We start from the raw sequence: 17,140 nt of genomic DNA on the forward strand, positions 1-17,140 counted from the left end.
CGGTATGGCACCTTATCCAAGTTTAAAATCAATCTTCAGAAGTCGGAGGCTCTGAATGTATCTATATCGGACCGCACTTTGGCAGGTCTACGACCGTTTTTCCCATTTAAGTGGGCCACCCGGTCTATACAGTATTTGGGCACCAGAATACCAGCCAACTCCAAGGACGTTTTTTTCCTGAATTTCCAGCCACTTTTGGCGACGCTAACAGCGGACCTTAAAAGATGGGACCCTCTAGCCCTATCGTGGTTCGGGCGCTGTAACGTGCTAAAGATGAACGCAATGCCACGACTTCTATACCTCTTACAAGCATTACCTATTAAAATACCCCAGTCTTTCTTTCGTGCGGTTCGCTCAATTTTTACCAAGTTCCTTTGGCGCGGCAAACATCCGCGGATTGGTAGGACACTGTTATTGCGACCAAAACTGAGGGAAGGTATTGGATTCCCGGACCCTGCCTTATATTACACAGCGACGCACATGACACGCGTGGTTGACTGGTGTCGACATGGGGAACTGAAGCTTTGGGTCAAGTTGGAACAGGAAATGGCACGGGCCCCTCTGGCTGGCCTGCCATGGGCAGGGGGGCAGTTGGAGTCGTGTGTGACTACTCACCCGTTAATTGGCCCCTCGCTCGCTGAGATGGAGCGTTTTTTTTCACCTCTCCAATCTGACTAACTTCCCTTCTCCTATGACCCCTATTGTGGGGCATCCTGGATTCCATCCAGGCCTGTATGATCGGGCCTTTACCGGGCAAGCCCCAAAGGGGCTTCTGAGAGCAGCCCCATTTATGGGACCAATGGGCTGGATTCCCATGGGTACCATAATGCGAAAACAAGTACCAGTGGCACTGAATAGCTTGAGAGCTCGACAGCTGGCCCACTTCCTCGGATCTTTACCTAATTATTCGCTCTTTTCTAGACAACTCCATCCCCTCGAGGACCTATGCCTAGAAGCCGGCCCAATTCGCGGGTCCCTCTCTAGATCCTACAAAATCCTGACAGAAGCACATTCCTCCACGGATCCGCCCTTCCTGGCTAAATGGGAAAGGGACCTACAAACTAAATTCTCCGAAAAGCAGAAGGACAGAATACTTTTTTTCGCCCATAAATCGCCGCTTTGCAGCAAATACCAGGAGATGTCATATAAGCTGATCACACGCTGGTATCGCACACCGGTGGTTTTAGCCAAAATTTTCCCCGGTCAATCTGACCGCTGTTGGCGCTGTGCGCAACAGGCTGGCACCATTCTCCACATTTTTTGGGACTGCCCTAAACTACAAACCTTCTGGCAACCGGTCCTGAGACTCATCCACAGGTTTACAGACGTTTCCCTAGACAACGATCCCGCAGCAGTTCTTCTCAATCTAACTCCCATGTCGAGCAAGCGTTATCATAAGTCTTTACTTAAACATCTCCTCAATGCAGCCAGGGCCTGCATTCCCAGTCAGTGGAAACAACAATCTGCTCCAACGGTGACCCAGTGGTTCGCAAGGGTGAACGACATTGAACGCATGGAGGACCTGACTGCCACAATGAGGGACAAAACGGAGGAGCATGGGAACAGATGGTTCTATTGGACCCAGTTTCGTTTTTCTGCGGAATACCTCAACGGGATCTAGCAAGCTCATGATGAATGTCGGAGATTGCTGCCCCAGAATATGTCTAGCTATTGAGCTAGCGGGCCGAGGAGGTCTCTTGCTCCCTGAGAGGGGATCCAGCCCTACCCACTCTACCCCCCACTACCCCCTTACCTCTTCTTATCCTTTCTTGCCATTTCAGCCCCCGCTCTGCTCTCTCCCCCTTTCCCGCTTTTCAACCCTACTTTCCTTCTTAACTTAATAAACGAAAAATACGGTATGTTCCGACCCCAGTTGACTGTTGCACGATACTCTTCCCCTATCTACAGTTATCCAGGTCTTTCGAGGGTTACAGTGCTGCAATCTATGACCTTTTAAGCAAAGGGGGATCCTCAGGGGATGGTGCATTAATCCCATTTCAAATAGCCCACACAACTGTCTAGGTATCCTTCCCCTCGGTTTCCTTACTGTTGGCTCTGTTTCCCACACACTACGATTGTCTGTATGTAACCATATGTATCATACATTATGTGAAGTTACCTCTGCATTGTTTGTCGCATACTACTAAATAAAAAAAAAAAAAAAAAGATAGTGGGATTTATTGTTGCTCTCTTTTGCTATGTCTTTGAACCTTTTTCCGTGTCCTGAGGAAGCCTCTATGGCAAAACGCATAGACACAACACACACTGTTGAACACTGTTATGATACTGTATTTTTCAATAAAATAATTTTTTTCTACTTTCCTATTTGCTTCCATGCCTGAAAAGTCCAACCTGTTGATATCTATTTGGTATCTTCTTTGTTTTTACTCCTGTAAGAGTTATCATGGGACAAAGGTGTCGCCACTGAAGCTTTATCACCAATCCTTGTTTCCACAACAACCCAAAATTTTCAAAATCTAATTGTCATAGGGACAGAAAGTGAGGTGGAATTTTCTGAACAGGGGCACATTACAGGGGTGTTAACCCTTCCCTATACCCTTCCCTATACTATTCAAACTTCAAAAATGTACCTGTTCTAATTTACATACAAATTCAACTTAACCACTTCCCGCCCAAGTCCGTCATATGACGTCCTGGACTTTCAGTGGGAATATCTGAATGATGCCAGCAGCCACAGGCATCATTCAGATATCCTTGTTTTCAGCAGGCGATTCTGTGCACCATAAGTACAATCATAGCGGCAGCTCCACCGCTTGATCGTTCTTACAGGTGATGGGAGGGGACACCCCCCCTGCCGCCATCCGGTGCTTCTCCAGGCCATCAGGGACCTGGAGAAAGAATCGTCCAGCGCCGGATGATGACGATAGAAATTTCTGGTGACCAGATGGTCACCAATCATCTCTATGACCGTTAGAGGCCCGGGCGCGGCATTATGACGTCTTGCCCAGGTTCCTGGAAGTAATCAAAGCCGTGATCGTTGCTGTCAGCATGGGATCGGTGACATTTTTTTCACGATCTCATGCTTTCCAGCCTGGAGGAGAGATGTGGGGTCTTATTGACCCCACATCTCTCCATAAAGAGGATCTGTCATGAATGATTCCCATTACAAGGGATGTTTACATTCCTTGTAATAGGAATAAAAGTGATCAAAAATAAAGTTGTAAAAATAAAGTAAAGATAAAAAAAAATAAAGTAAAATAAAAAAAATGTGTTTTTTAAAACGCCCCTGTCCCCGGTAGCTCGCGCTCAGAAGCGAGCGCTCACGTTAGTCCGGCCAACATATGTAAACAGCATTCAAACTACATGAGGTGTTGCTACGTGCGTTAGAGCACAAGCAACAATTCTAGCTCTAGACCTCCTCTGTAACTCTCAATATGTAACCTGTAAAATATTTTAAAGCGTCGCCTATGGAGATTTTTAAGTACTGAAGTTTGGCATCATTCCATGAGTGTGCGCAATTTTAAAGTGTGACGTGTTAGGTATCTATTTACTCGGCGTAACATCATCTTTCACATTATAAAAAAAAATTGGGCTAACTTTACTGTTTTGTTGTTTTTTAAATCATGAAATGTTTTTTTTCCCCCCAAAAAAAGCGTTTGAAAAATTGTTGCGTAAATACTGTGCGAGATTTTATTCCCCCAGGGTGTTTGCTGAAAAAAAAAATATAATGTTCGGGGGTTCTAAGTAATTTTCTAGCCAACAAATTATGATTTTTACGCATAGGAGAGGAATGCCAGAATAGGCCTTGTATTGAAGTGGTTAAAGTGTTTGTTAACCCCCCAAAAAATCCTAAACCCTTAAAGCATGTTATACACCACAGTGCTTGTGTTGTGTATTTTGGCCCCTTGTATCACCTGAAATACCTGGCTGATCCTGCCAGTTTCTACCCCCCCCTCTGTACGCTGACCACAATATATCAGGAGTGTTGAGCCCTGACACTGTGGTCAGAGTGTGTGCATCCATCATCCGTTGCTATCTGCAGCTCTCCTCTTTCTCCCTCTGTCCTCCTCCCTCCTCCCCTCCCTGCCGTTCAGCTCTCACTATTGCTGATCTGCTCCACTCCCCACTGCTTTAAAACTAACTGATCATTATATCATCCCCTCCGTCAGATAAAAAAACCTGTAGCCTAGATTTTTACATGTTTCAACCACTTCCCGACCGGCGCACACCAATGTACGTTGGCAGAATGGCATGGGCAGGCAAATGGGCGTACCTGTACGTCCCTTTAAATTTGTCGCCCTGCCATCGCGAGCGTGCCTCTGGCGGTGCGCTCGCGTGCCGGTCGAGACCCCCGTGACTCCGCTCGCGGGTCCCGTGGACTCTATTGCCGCAGGCATACCCGCGATCCTCTCACGGGGCCGAACTAGTAGATGCCGTTCTAAACAGCATCTCCCAGTTCTGCCTAGCAACAAGTGATGCTGATCTCTGCTCCATGTGATTGGAGCAGAAATCAGTGTTCACTAAAAGAAAGCCCAGCCCTTTTTGTATAGCAGTGATTGCTGTATAAGTGACAATGGTGCCAAAAATGTGTCCGCCATAATGTCGCAGTCGCAATAAAAATCGCTGATCGCCATTACTAGTAAATAAATTATTAATAAAAATACCATAAAATTATCCCCTATTTTGTAAACGCTATAACTTTTGCGCAAACCAATCAATAAACGCTTATTGCGATTTTTTTTATTTTTTTTTACCAAAAATATGTAGAAGAATACGTATCGGCCTAAACTGAGGGAAAAAATGTTTTTTTATATATTTCTGGGGGATATTTATTATAACAAAAAGTTAAAAATAATGCTTTTTTTTTCAAACTTGTCGCTCTATTTTTGTTTATAGCGCAAAACAAACCAATGCAGGGGTGATCAAATATCACCATAAGAAAGCTCTATATGTGGAGACGTCGCACCACCGCGCAATTGTCAGTTAAATGGACGCAGTGCAGAATCGCAAAAAGTGGTCTGGTCTTAAGCCAGCAAAATGGTCCGGGGCTGAAGTGGTTAACAGTGTCTTTCAGCGATCACATAACTCTATTTGGCATGTAATTTTTTTGGAGGGGGAGTGGGGGCTTCGTTAGGAGGGAGACTTCCTGTCCCACTTCCTCCTTCCGCCCAGGGACCGCCAAGGCGACTCCTCCTTTTGCCTTAGGCGGCCCCTCCCTCTAGGCGATCTCCTGGGACACGTGACGGGTCCCAGGAAATCGCCTGTCCACACCGGGAGCAGAGCACGACTTGTGCATGCGACATGTGTGCCCGGCCATGAAGGCTAAAGCTGTAATGGTGTGGCAATGGAGGCGCCGGTGGAGAGGAGAGGGAGAGTGTCTGTTAAAAGTCAGCAACTAAACTTTTTGTAGCTGCTGACTTTAAATAAACCTAAAAAGCCTGGAACTCCGCTTTAAGATCCAATGCAGAATAATGACCCCAGCCTAGAAAAAAATAAAATACATCTGGTGTAGTAATTTCATTTTACACGTACAGCACCATCTGCTGGCCTAAATCTGGCCATACACTATGCAAATTTCTGTCAGTTCATCGCCACCCTCCCAACCCACATCCTTTCAGTCTAATACAACTGCTGTTAGCCAGCAGTGGCAGCTGTCAGAATACCCTATCTAAATATAATAGGTGTATTAGGAAATTCATCTATTCACACTGAAGGAAGAAAGAGTGTACGGCCTGCTTAAATCTAGTATTGTGTCACAATTTTCTATGAGAACGACTGGTTGCCTAACAAGCTATTACTGTTTACAAGGCAGGTGTGGGAGGTGATATTTACAGTATATGTTTTTGTTCACTTGTTTGAATAGAGGTAAATTGAGGACTCAGCAGTAACTAAATTCAACTTCGCCATAAAAGTTTTTCTTTCTTTTTCATACAGTCTGAGACCAATATTCTCAGTCGGTTGAATTCGTACAATCTGGAAAATTTTGGCCGTTTGGTGTCAAGTGTTATAGAAAATTCTTGGCCAAAGGATAACCAAGGAAAACATGTAAAAGAAAGTGATGGAATTTTACAGCACTTGCTAACATGGCCCGATGCAACGTACATATTTAAGCTTTATGGTAAGTGTAACTTGGCTACTTTTACAAATTTATGAGTTAAAGGATTAGTGCATTTTAAATAAAAGGGCACTCATCCTTTTTGCCCCTTGTTACTTAAAGTACCCCACCCTTAATCTCCCCACGTGCATATTTTCAATGGCATTACCTGACATATTGTTTACATCCTTTTGGGGAAATTCTTTCCTATTCTGTCTGCACCTGTTCAGTAGATCCCCAGTTGACTTGTATGGAGCCATCTCCTGAGGCCAGAGATGTTAGGGATACCCCACGGACATGGGCGTCCGCAGGTAGGGGCAAGGGGGGTCAAGTGCCCCCCCCTGGAATCAGGGATGAGATCTTAAATTCAACACAGTTCCATCCCTATCGGGGTGCGGGCAGCCCACACCGATGTGCAACCCGCCAGTGGGGTGACACCATCAAGGTTCTGCCAAGCCCCCTATCAGTGTAGCGTGACTGCAGGCTCTTTTCCATGCTCAGTCCAGCAGAGAACTCGGCAGCGGTGCTATCAGGTTTACCCAGGTCACCCCCTCCTTTCTCCTGTCAGGGAGAAGAGACAACGGCTCTCACCAGGTTCCTCGCCCAGCTTCCGGCCCGCTCTATTCCTTCCCTATTGGCCATAACTGTTCCTGCCCGCTCTGTTCCTTCCCTATTGGCCATAACTGAGGGACAATCAAAAGAGACTAGGAGAGGAGAGAATCATATGACATGTAGTCCCAAAGATTGGTGGCCCCATTTTCCACAGGGAGGAGGATACAGCTTGATCGAGAGATTGAGAGACTGTAGCCTGAGAAAAAAGCTGAGGGAGAGGGTGCTACAGGAAAAAGAACAAGGATTGTGCTGGGCAGAAGCCAGAGAGAGAGAGCCACGCTGCCCAGCGCCACCAGAGAGAGAACTACACTGCCCCATGCCACCAGAGAGAGCCATGCTGTCCAGCACCACCAGAGAGAGCCATGCTGTCCAGCACCACCAGAGAGAGCCATGCTGCCCAGCACCACCAGAGAGAGAAAGACTGAGTCACTGCCAGGGTACATACATGCTACACTACTGACCAGAGTCGCCCCCGTGGCGCGCGAGCGATCTTCCAGCCGGAGGGATCACTGGTGTTATTATCCATTACCTATCCTAGGGATTGTACTAAGTCTGCAGTCTCTGACCATGATAATCTGATAATGACATTGTCGAAAAGGGGTGGCGCATGGGTGACCCTAAAATTATGCCCCCCCTTGAAAAAAGTTCTGCGGACGCCCATGCCCACGGACCCATAGAAATCTATTGGAAAGCTATTACCTAGGAGTGGGCAGCATATTAAAGATTTTCTGTGAAGTTTTTGAAGTAGTACTAAACCCAAAACCAATTCAATATATTCTGCATTTCTTTGGGGAACGAAAAGGTAGGTATTCCTTGGAAAAGGATTGAGAAGGATAAATGTTTTTAAATCCATCTTTATCTTCACACACATTTTAGTGTAACTTTCATTCAGAAAACACAGTTGCTGTAGGTGATCTGTATAATTAGCAGGGGTTTTGGCAAACTCTACTATATATTTATGTTTTTTTGTTCTGATCAAATATCTGTGTGTTTCACCATGTCCTCTCTGACTGTTTGCTGAAAGGAAGGATCTGGTTTTATCACAATCACCTCAGCATATCTCAGTGTTCCTATAAGAAAAGCTTTAAAGGGCCCCACATTTCTGGACTTCAGCTTTAACACTACTCTATTCTAATAGAAATATAGAATCTTCTGGAGGTAAAGTGTGTACCAGGTGGCTCAGGTAAAGTAAATGAAGTTAAATGTTTCTCAAGCCAAAACATTATATGTTTTGGCTTGATTGTTTAGTACAGGACATAGGCAACTTATTCATATGCCATGGGTTATAGGCTCATAACATCAAGTGATTGGACACTGACAAGCTTTTAGGACTGTCTCACACTTTGATACCCTTATAAGGTACTCAGGTGCCCGCTCCTTTCATCACAAGAGTTTATTGCAGAGCGGTCTACACCAAAGTCTTACTATGAGTACATGCTTACCTCATCTCCCGCACTGTACCCCACAGGAGAATACCCCACTTGTATCTATTACAGAGACCATGTGAAAGAAAGCCGACTCAGAACAGCACATAAAGATTCTCTATGCCAAAGATCCGCACAACACTCATCCTCAGAGTGATGATGTATCCTTTGTACCGCAGTAGGAACTGATCTTAAAACCGTGTCAGCATCTGCTTCTAGCTTTATTTCAGGCACACAGCAAGCGACCTATTTGACAAAAGCAAAGTTTTCTGCATCTATATCACTATGAAAAACATGTTACTGTGTCTGGTGAAGATGTTCCATCTTTTAGGCTAGGTACACACTACTGCCAGGTGTGGCTCGCAGCAGGGGTCCGGTGCGTTCCTGTTCTCCGTTTCAGGGACGAATCGGGGCTGAATTTTTCCCATTAAACCCGCATCCAATTTACACTAGTGTGAACCCAGCCTTAAAGCAGCATTCCACCGAAATTTGTTTCTTTTTAAATCGGCAGCTACAAATACTGCAGCTGCTGACTTTTAAAATATGGACACTTACCCGTCCAGGGCGTCCGCAATGTCCTCACCCGAAGCCGATCTGTCCCTTGGCTCTCGAGTGGAGATGCGGCCATCTTTGGTAAGGTAATCAGGAAGTGAAGCCTTGCGGCTTCACAGCCTGGTTCCTTATTGCGGGTCCTCACTGGTCGTTGCTGTCTTCTGGGACTTCTGTGTCTCCCAGAAGACAGCTCGGGGGGAAGGAGGAGGGGCCAGACATGACAAACTTGTCTTGCACACACAGTCACACAAATGTTGACAGAAATTCCGAACATCAAGAACGTGGTGACGTACAACACATACGACGAGTTGAGAAAAATTAGGTTCAATAGCCAGTGTGGCTCTTCTGCTTGATTCCAAGCATGCCTGGAATTTTATGCATCCGAATTGTGTACACACGATCCGAATTTCCGACAACGGATTTTGTTGTTGGAAAATTTGAGATCCAGATCTCAAATTTTCTTTGTTGGAAATTCCAATGGAGCCTGCACACGGTCGAAATTTCCGACAACAAGCTCCCATCGAACATTTGTTGTCGGAAATTCCGACAGTGTGTACGCGGCATTACAGTGGGAAAATATACTTTCTTCACTACAACTAGAAGATTCTTACAACAGAATTGGAGCTCAGATCTATTTGGTTGTCCCTCAAGCAGTGGCAGTCAGACAATGCCACCAAAATGAGCACTTGTCAGCTTTCTTTCAGAAGGAGCGGTGTAATTTTTTCCCTGAGCCGCTCCTTGCTCTAGCTGCCACAGCTTCTTTACACGGAGTGTGTTATTTTGTCCAGCTGGCTGACTTCTCAGTACCAGAAGAGTCTTCTGCAATCACACAGATGGACTTAAAGCGGAGGTCCACCCTAAAATGGACCTCCGCTCATCGGAATCCCCCCCCCCTCCGGCGCCACAATCGGCACCTTTCAGGGGGGAGGGGGGTGCAGTTACCTGGATAATCCAGGTAACTGCACCCACTTCCGGGCTAGCTCTCTGCGGAAAGGGGCGTATGTTACGCCCCTTTCCGCAAGCGCCCGCCCCCTTCAGCAAGTGCCCCGCTGCCTGCTGGGAAACACACAGCTCTCAGAGGCAGCGGGGACCGTCCGGATTGCGCCGCGCGGCTCGCGCATGCGCAGTAGGGAACCGGGAAATGAAGCCGAAAGGCTCCATTTCCTGATTCCCATACCCAAGATGGCGGCGGCACGAGCGAGCGATCGGCTTCGGGTGCCGACATCGCGGGCGCGCTGGACAGGTAAGTGTCACTATTTAAAAGTCAGCAGCTGCAGTATTTGTAGCTGCTGGCTTTAAAAAAAAAAAACGCGGAGTCCCGGTGGACTCCCGCTTTAAATCATTCCTCCAGACTGTGCAATAATTCTTACAGGTGCTTTAACTTTTTATCGTATGTGAGTGCATTGCTTTATGTGCATTTATTATTTTTTTTCCTAAGTAGCCTGTAGAGCATTGCACCCGTGATCAACAGATCGTGCGTGCAATGTCAGGCTCCCGCAGACTTTCAGAATAGCTGTCTACCTGTACTTCTTAGCCCTTGTACACACGGTCGGACATTCAGACAACCAAATCCGTCGGATTTTGTCCAAAACTGTTGCATACACATGGTCGGACAAAATCCGATCGTTCAGAACGTGATGACGTTATTTCGTTACGACGGGACTACGTTCAGGCTAGTAGCCAATAGCTTTGGTCTAGGAATTTGATCTGAGCATGCGTGGCACATTGCCCGATCGAAATTCTCTACACATGATCGGACAAGGTCCGATGGGATCATGTCGGAAAAGTTGGAAAACTTGGTCCGTCGGATACTCCAACGGAAACAGTCCGATGAAGACCACACACAGTCGGATTGTCCGACAAAACGGTCCAATCGGACACATTCCAACCGTGTGTGCAAGGGCTTAAGCCTTAAGGGCAGACAGTCACTTGAAAGCAGGAAGAATAATGAACCATGAGAGCGCTCACCAGAACCCTCATAGTTCATTGAGAACTACAAGCCATCAAACGCAATGGCTGACGGTACTTGTAGTCTATTCATTCACAAAAAACTGCGGCCGCGTGGGTGGAGCCCCGCATACTCATGCTGTTTTCAAATTGTCACAGAGGCTGCGGGGAGAGGATACTCTGCCCGCTGTCATGGGGGGGGGCAGGGGGGAGGAGATACAAATGTGGGTGTAACATGCTGTAAAGTTAAACTTCTCCTTTAAAGGATTTACTGCACAAGGTCTGTACACTTTTTCTTTTTTCGTTTTCCTTAGTCTGTTTCACTCCCTGGTAACATTGGGGAAGCAGAAAGCCCCTTTGAGCAGTTTACCTTTTTGTCTGATTTGCATCAAGTACAACTTGAATTTACCTTTTTGGAAAGGATTACTGTCGACATTTTTGCAATTTTGCACCCTCGGAAAGTGTGTGTGTGCGTGTGCGCGTGTGTGTGTGTGTGTGTATGTATATATGTACATATATATTATAATGCCATCACGGTGGCGCATATCAACCATCAAGGTGGCATGAGAGGCTGCTTTAAAGGCTGCAAACCAGATTCACCAATGAACATAAACTCATTCTCCCTCAATTTCTGTGATCCACTTTCGAAGAGTGGACAACTGGCATGCGGATTATCTCAGCCACCACCGCATGGGCCAAGGGGAATGGACTATTCATCTACATGTTTCCAATCTGATATGCCAAAAAGGGCGACTCTGGATGTGGACATTCTAGCTTTCAGATACAACAACATGCTATTTCTGTATCCAGATCCAGAAACCCCCTAGCTCTGGTTTTGGGTGCTCTGGTTATCTACTGGTCTCAGTTTAGGCTTATTTACGCTTTCCCTCCACCGAGCATTCTGCCTTGCCTGCTCCACAAAATAGAACAAAAGAAGAACACAGTGATTTATCTAGCACTGAACTGGCCCAAAAGAACCTGGTACACAGACTTCTCACATACTGTAAGACCCCTGGCCTCTTCTAACAGATCAAATCTGCTATCACACAGGTAGAGGGGTCTAGATGAGTCTATGATTACTACCTTGTTGAAAGCAAGAAAAGCCACATCCAGGAAGATCTGTTGCACAGTGAGTTCAATCCTAGAGATTAATAGTAAACTCAAATGTGCAGCTTGTAAAAGGTTATTAAACAAACCATTATATCCTGTGTGATAAAGTAAATCCAGTTAATATACACACAAGTGAATAATAACATAAAAAGGTGTGTGTGTGTGTGTATATACAGTGTAAATATAAATTATATATATTCGTATTTATCGGCGTATAACATGCACCCCAAGTTTAGGAGGGAATTTTAAGGAAAAAAACTTACATTTAAATGCCCATCAATGCAGCCTTATCAGTGTCCATCTGAAGCCTTGTCAGTGTCATTTGCAGCTTTGTCATGCAGCCTTGTCCATCATTGCAGCCTTGTCCATCATTGCAGCCCTTTTAAAAATCTCGGCGGCGCTCGGTAGTTCTCGGCCGCCTTTGGCCGTTCTCGTTTGGCTTTTGGCCACCTTCGGCTGTTCTTGTTGGCTTTTGCCCGCCTTTGGCCCTTCTCGTCTGCTTTTGGCCACCTTTGGCCCTTCTCCTCAGCTTTCGGCCTCTCTCGGCTGTTCTCGGAAAGCCGCCAAGACGGGGCGAAGGCAGCTGAAAGCCACCCAGAGGCTTCAAAATGGTGGAGGATCGGCGTATAACACGCACCCACGATTTTCCCCTGATTTTAAGTGGAAAAATGTGCGTATTATACGCCGATAAATGGGGTATGTGTGTGTATATATATATATATAATATTCTGTATATTTAAAATTCTATTCATGCCATACATGGGTCCATTAAAGTCCAAAGGTGTATCCTTGTGACAATCCACAATACTTTTAGCCCTGAACATCTAATGAAGTCCAGCCCTGGGACATAACACATAAGGTTCTCTTCCACAATCTGTGGTGTTGGCAGTATTGACAGTTTTAAAAGACTTGTGAACACAATATACAGGGATATGGGAAATGATGATGGACATGAACACACATACACCAATTACACAGGTTGGGCTGGATGGAATAGTGTCTTTATTCAACCTTACCAACTATGAAACTATAAGGTGAAGCTTGCCTTATGACCTCATGCTACACAAGGCTGTTTTTTGCTAGACTTTGGGAGTCTGGAAATCATCGGTTTTGCTTTCTTCTGATGCCGGTTTACATTGAGGGAATTGTGATTAACCTTTTGACCTCTAAAATGAATGTAACCTGTGGGCTGAATTCACACTATAATGGGCAGCTGTCAGGTGCTTTAACAGCTGTGGTAGGGGGAAGTGTGGTATGCCTTTGAGCTCCCTTTTTTTGGTTTGTACAATCTTCAAAGTGTACAAAATGTACACCTTATTCATGGCACTGTACAAAATGTACTATACAAAATGCTCTGTGCTGCTGTATAGTGCTATGCGATTCTGTATGGTGCGCTGCGATAAAATGCAGCATGTCTTTTATCGCAGAACACTGCAGAACACTGCAGTGCAGCCCTAGGCTGCATTGCAGTGTGAATGGAACACATAGGAAACAATTGTCTCCTGTGTGTCATTGCGTTGACAGCCATCCCTTGCACCAGAGCAGGAACTGGCTCTAACTTGGATATTTGCATTCAATTCTAGCTCTTTCAGGCATACAACAAGCAACCTACTTGACAATCAGAATTTTCTACGTATTTGTCAGGATTCCTTGCACAAATAATTGCTTTAATATAGCCATCTTTGCCCAGGGCTGAAAAAATGCATCACCTATTCTTGTTTCTCTGCCTGAGTTAAGTTCTGATTTGCCAGAAGAGGCAGGCACTGAAGGAGGCCATTGGAGCAATAATGGAGGAAGCTGCAGAAGATTTTTCTTCTCCAGAATGTTGCTATATTTAAGATTAAGCTTCACACAACATGCTTGCAAATATTGAAAAGCTCATTGCTGCCATCCACAAGAGCCTTGTGGAGTTTGATTCTCCTTTGTCTCGCTCTGCCCATTTGGGTACAAAAAGACCTGTAAAATCTTTTGCTACATTACGTGTTAATGAGCATTTAGAATGTGCAGTTGGTGACAATTGGAATGCTCCAGACAGGATTTTTACTACCCCCAAAATCTTTCTGAACTCTATCCAGTAGAAAAAGAGTTCACAAAGAAATGGTCTATTCCAGTAGTTGATCCTGCTGTCACAGATTTAAACAAACATCTCTCTGTGCCTATTAAAAATGTGCCTTCTTCTATGTGCCTTCTTTATCTCGCTGTGGCTCAACGCGGTGGAGGGTATAAACACCTTAGAAGACCTGGTGCTCTCTGCTCACAACAGGAAAGAATGATAATCTAAAATGTGGACACACTAGAACATACTTTTGTATTCTAAAGAGGGAAAGGCGCTACTGGAGACCTGCCCTGGAGAATGAACCTGCCCAACCTTACTCTATTGTCCTGCCAAAGCCAGTATAACACCCTCCTGCCCCCACCCCCCCTTTTTCTACTTTTTCTCCCCTTATCCTTTCCCCAATATCTTTTCCTTTCTGCTACAGAGAGAAAATCAGGAGGTATCCTACCCACAACTAAACTATAGCACTTAAGAGAGCCGTATAGCAGTGAGGAATTTACACCTGGCTTATATTGTATTATGATACCGAGGTCGAATATGATCACCTTCTGAATGGTATGATGCTCTCTAAGCGGCTGAATTCTGGACTTGATGTGGTCTGATTTTATCAACATGGACTTCCCTGCTAGTCCTCAGTCGATTTTTTTTTTTCCATAGTTTTTTCATGCATACTTTGATGTCGCTATTTTGCACATGATTTGCACCACTATGTTTGTAATTCACGATTCCATGTGGTTTGTTGGATGCTACTTACCTAAATAAAGAATTAAAAGTGCCTTCTTTCAAACATTCTGACACTTTTAAAAGCTCCCTCTACTCTTGCAGGCCCATCACTGTAACCATCTCTTGCTGCAACTTCATCATGTCAAACTACAGCTAACTGGACTAGGGCAATAAACGGCCAACATGACCCTAGTTTTCAAAATCACACTTTAACAGAGCTATTAAAGCAGCTATCTTTTGTTCTGCTTGTTCTTCTTGGATGTCCTAGAACATGAAATAAGACGAACTTCCAGAATGTCTCTAATCTTTTTTTTTTCCCCTGCGCAGAATCTTATGGCTGAAAGCCTGGACAGCTGAAGCTGCCTGTGAAAGGGCCTCAAGCATATGCCTTTTAAGGCAGACCTCTGTTTGCAGAAGCACTTGACCCATTTATCAAGGATGTCACAGGACGGAAGGTTTTACTTCCACAGAAGACCTCCAAAACCCCATCCTCAGGAGTCTCCAACTCCAGAGTGTCTCTACCCAGGTTTCAACTTCAAAACCTTCAAAAGTTCAATCCTTCCTTTCGACACAAGGCTGGGACCACAAAGCTCAGCAACTCCTTCTTAATGGCCCTCTGCCAATGAAAGAGCACTCGCACTCTTTTACAGTTTGCCTCTCTCTGGATAACAGAGCTGTTCAGATGTGTGGGTTCAATCGGTTTGAAAGGGGTACAAAATAGAGTTCAGAATTCTAACTCATTATTTTTTCTTCTCTGAAATCAACTACAATCTGACCAAGGACAGTCATATTTGCAGAATGCCTAAACCATCTCTTGTTCCAGGGAGTTCGTGTGCCAGTATCTCAACAAGTTTAAAGGATTTAATTGAATCTACTTTATGGTAACATAATCCAGCAGGAAAGGGAGGGGGGTAGGTACCCACCCTATTCTGGACTTAAAATAAAACCACAAATACCACCAAATTACAGAATTTAAGGATCGGCAAGGTCGGTAATTACCTTTCTGAGACAAGGGGAATACATGGCATCTTTTGACCTCCAAGATGCTTACCTGCATGTCCCTATTAATCCACCCGATCAGCACTTTTTGCACTAGCAGAAAGTCAACTCCATTTTCCCGCTCTACTGGTTGGCCTATGTTCTATGCCCAGGGTTTTCACACAGCTCTTACCACTCCTTCTTGTCCTTCTTGGATATGCAGGTCACATGCCGCGTACACACTACTGGACTTTTCGACAGAAAAGGTCAGACGGAACGAATCCGTCCGACAATTCAATCATGTGTGGGCTCCATCGGACCTTTGCTGTCATAAAATCTGACGGACTTTAGAAATAGAATATGTTTCAAATTTTCTTTATCATACATCACGGGACACAGAGCATTATTCATGACTATCTGGGTTACACGCTACCTCTAAATGATTGGACACGGGCAACCAACAGCAAGAGGGTTCCTCCCATATAACCCCTCCCATACGGGAATTACCTCAGTTTTTTCGACAGTGCCTTCAGGCTATGGTCACGAACATTAAAGCTCTTAGATTTTCTTCAATTAAGCGTTCCAGTGAGGTTGTTATAATCGGATCCGTTTGGATGGCACAAAGCTAAAAGGAATGGTACCCGAGCCTCGATGCAAGAACAAGGTTTTGCTTCTAATGTGTCTTATTGGCACTGGACCCTTGGATAGTGGTATTCTGGTCATTAATTTGCCCAAGATAAACCCAAAAGGGTGCTTTACAGGCCCAAGGGTGTGGACCCCAAGATGGGGGACCCGGTCCTTGAAGGTCCACAGTGGCACTACCCGCCGTGATGGGGGAAGATTGGGCCTGTTATTTCAGGTCCTGCAGCGTGGACTGGTGAGTACTCCCTCTGGGATTGCTGTGTTCTCCTCTCTTACTGTGTCCTCTCTCAAGCTGTTACAGAATGTCTCCATGCTGTGTGTTTTATTTACGATGTGTGTGCCTTCTGGGAAGACGCCGGTGCCGTATGAACGCGTGCATGCGGCGTTGCCATTCGATCGTGCGTCGTTGAGGTGATTTCGCTTCGTATGGTCGGAGGTCTTCAGGCGTGCATGCGCCATGTTTTGGCACCATTTGCAGTGTACGTTCGGATTCCACGCCCACTGCACGGATCATTGGCGCCATCTAGAACCTTTAAAGGATGCAGTTTACCTGGTGTGCGTGGTGGACACATAGAGCTTGCTGGACACGTGAGTCTACAGGTTTTTGGACACAGTTGCATCAGGTTAATGGGGACGGTGTTAAAACTGTAATAGCTGCTGTATACTGGATTACAGTTAGAAGCTCAGAGGGAGTACTGTCTTCCCATACTTGTAAGCAATGTCTTCCCGGAAAAGAGGAACAGGGAGCAAGACCAATACAGGGTTAAAGTGGAAGTAAACCCTTCTATTGTTTTCAGTCAATGAAGCTGCCATCTTGGCCTCTAATGATTCTTCAACTTCCATAATGCTGCACATGTGATCAGTTATGAAACCAGCCATTGGATGGTTTGAAAGTTTGGTTGAGAGCACAACCAATGTGAAAGTTAGCATTTCCGGCATGCTGGGAATGTAAGTGTTTTTTGAAACTGGGTTTACTACCGCTTTAAGAGTACCTCCTTTAAAACCAGGAGATCAAACTCTTGAGGATATTATCCCAGCTTC

General features: G+C 45.3%; 1 protein-coding gene across 4 annotated transcripts in view; it reads left to right on the plus strand.

Annotated features, from left to right (window-relative positions):
* LOC143964534 (E3 ubiquitin-protein ligase RNF213-like) overlaps positions 1–17,140 on the plus strand; it is a 582,447-nt gene that overhangs the window by 266,776 nt on the left and 298,531 nt on the right. For all 4 annotated transcript variants that reach the window (XM_077474318.1, XM_077474320.1, XM_077474317.1 and 1 more), the window contains exon 17: positions 5,896–6,079. In XM_077474318.1, coding sequence (XP_077330444.1) covers positions 5,896–6,079 — 184 coding nt within the window. The remainder of the gene's footprint in view (positions 1–5,895; positions 6,080–17,140) is intronic.

Source organism: Lithobates pipiens, unplaced genomic scaffold (genome assembly GCF_037356315.1).
Source record: "Lithobates pipiens isolate NorthernLeopardFrog02 unplaced genomic scaffold, aLitPip1_a1.2 Scaffold_8, whole genome shotgun sequence".
In the NCBI taxonomy this organism is placed as follows: domain Eukaryota; kingdom Metazoa; phylum Chordata; class Amphibia; order Anura; family Ranidae; genus Lithobates; species Lithobates pipiens.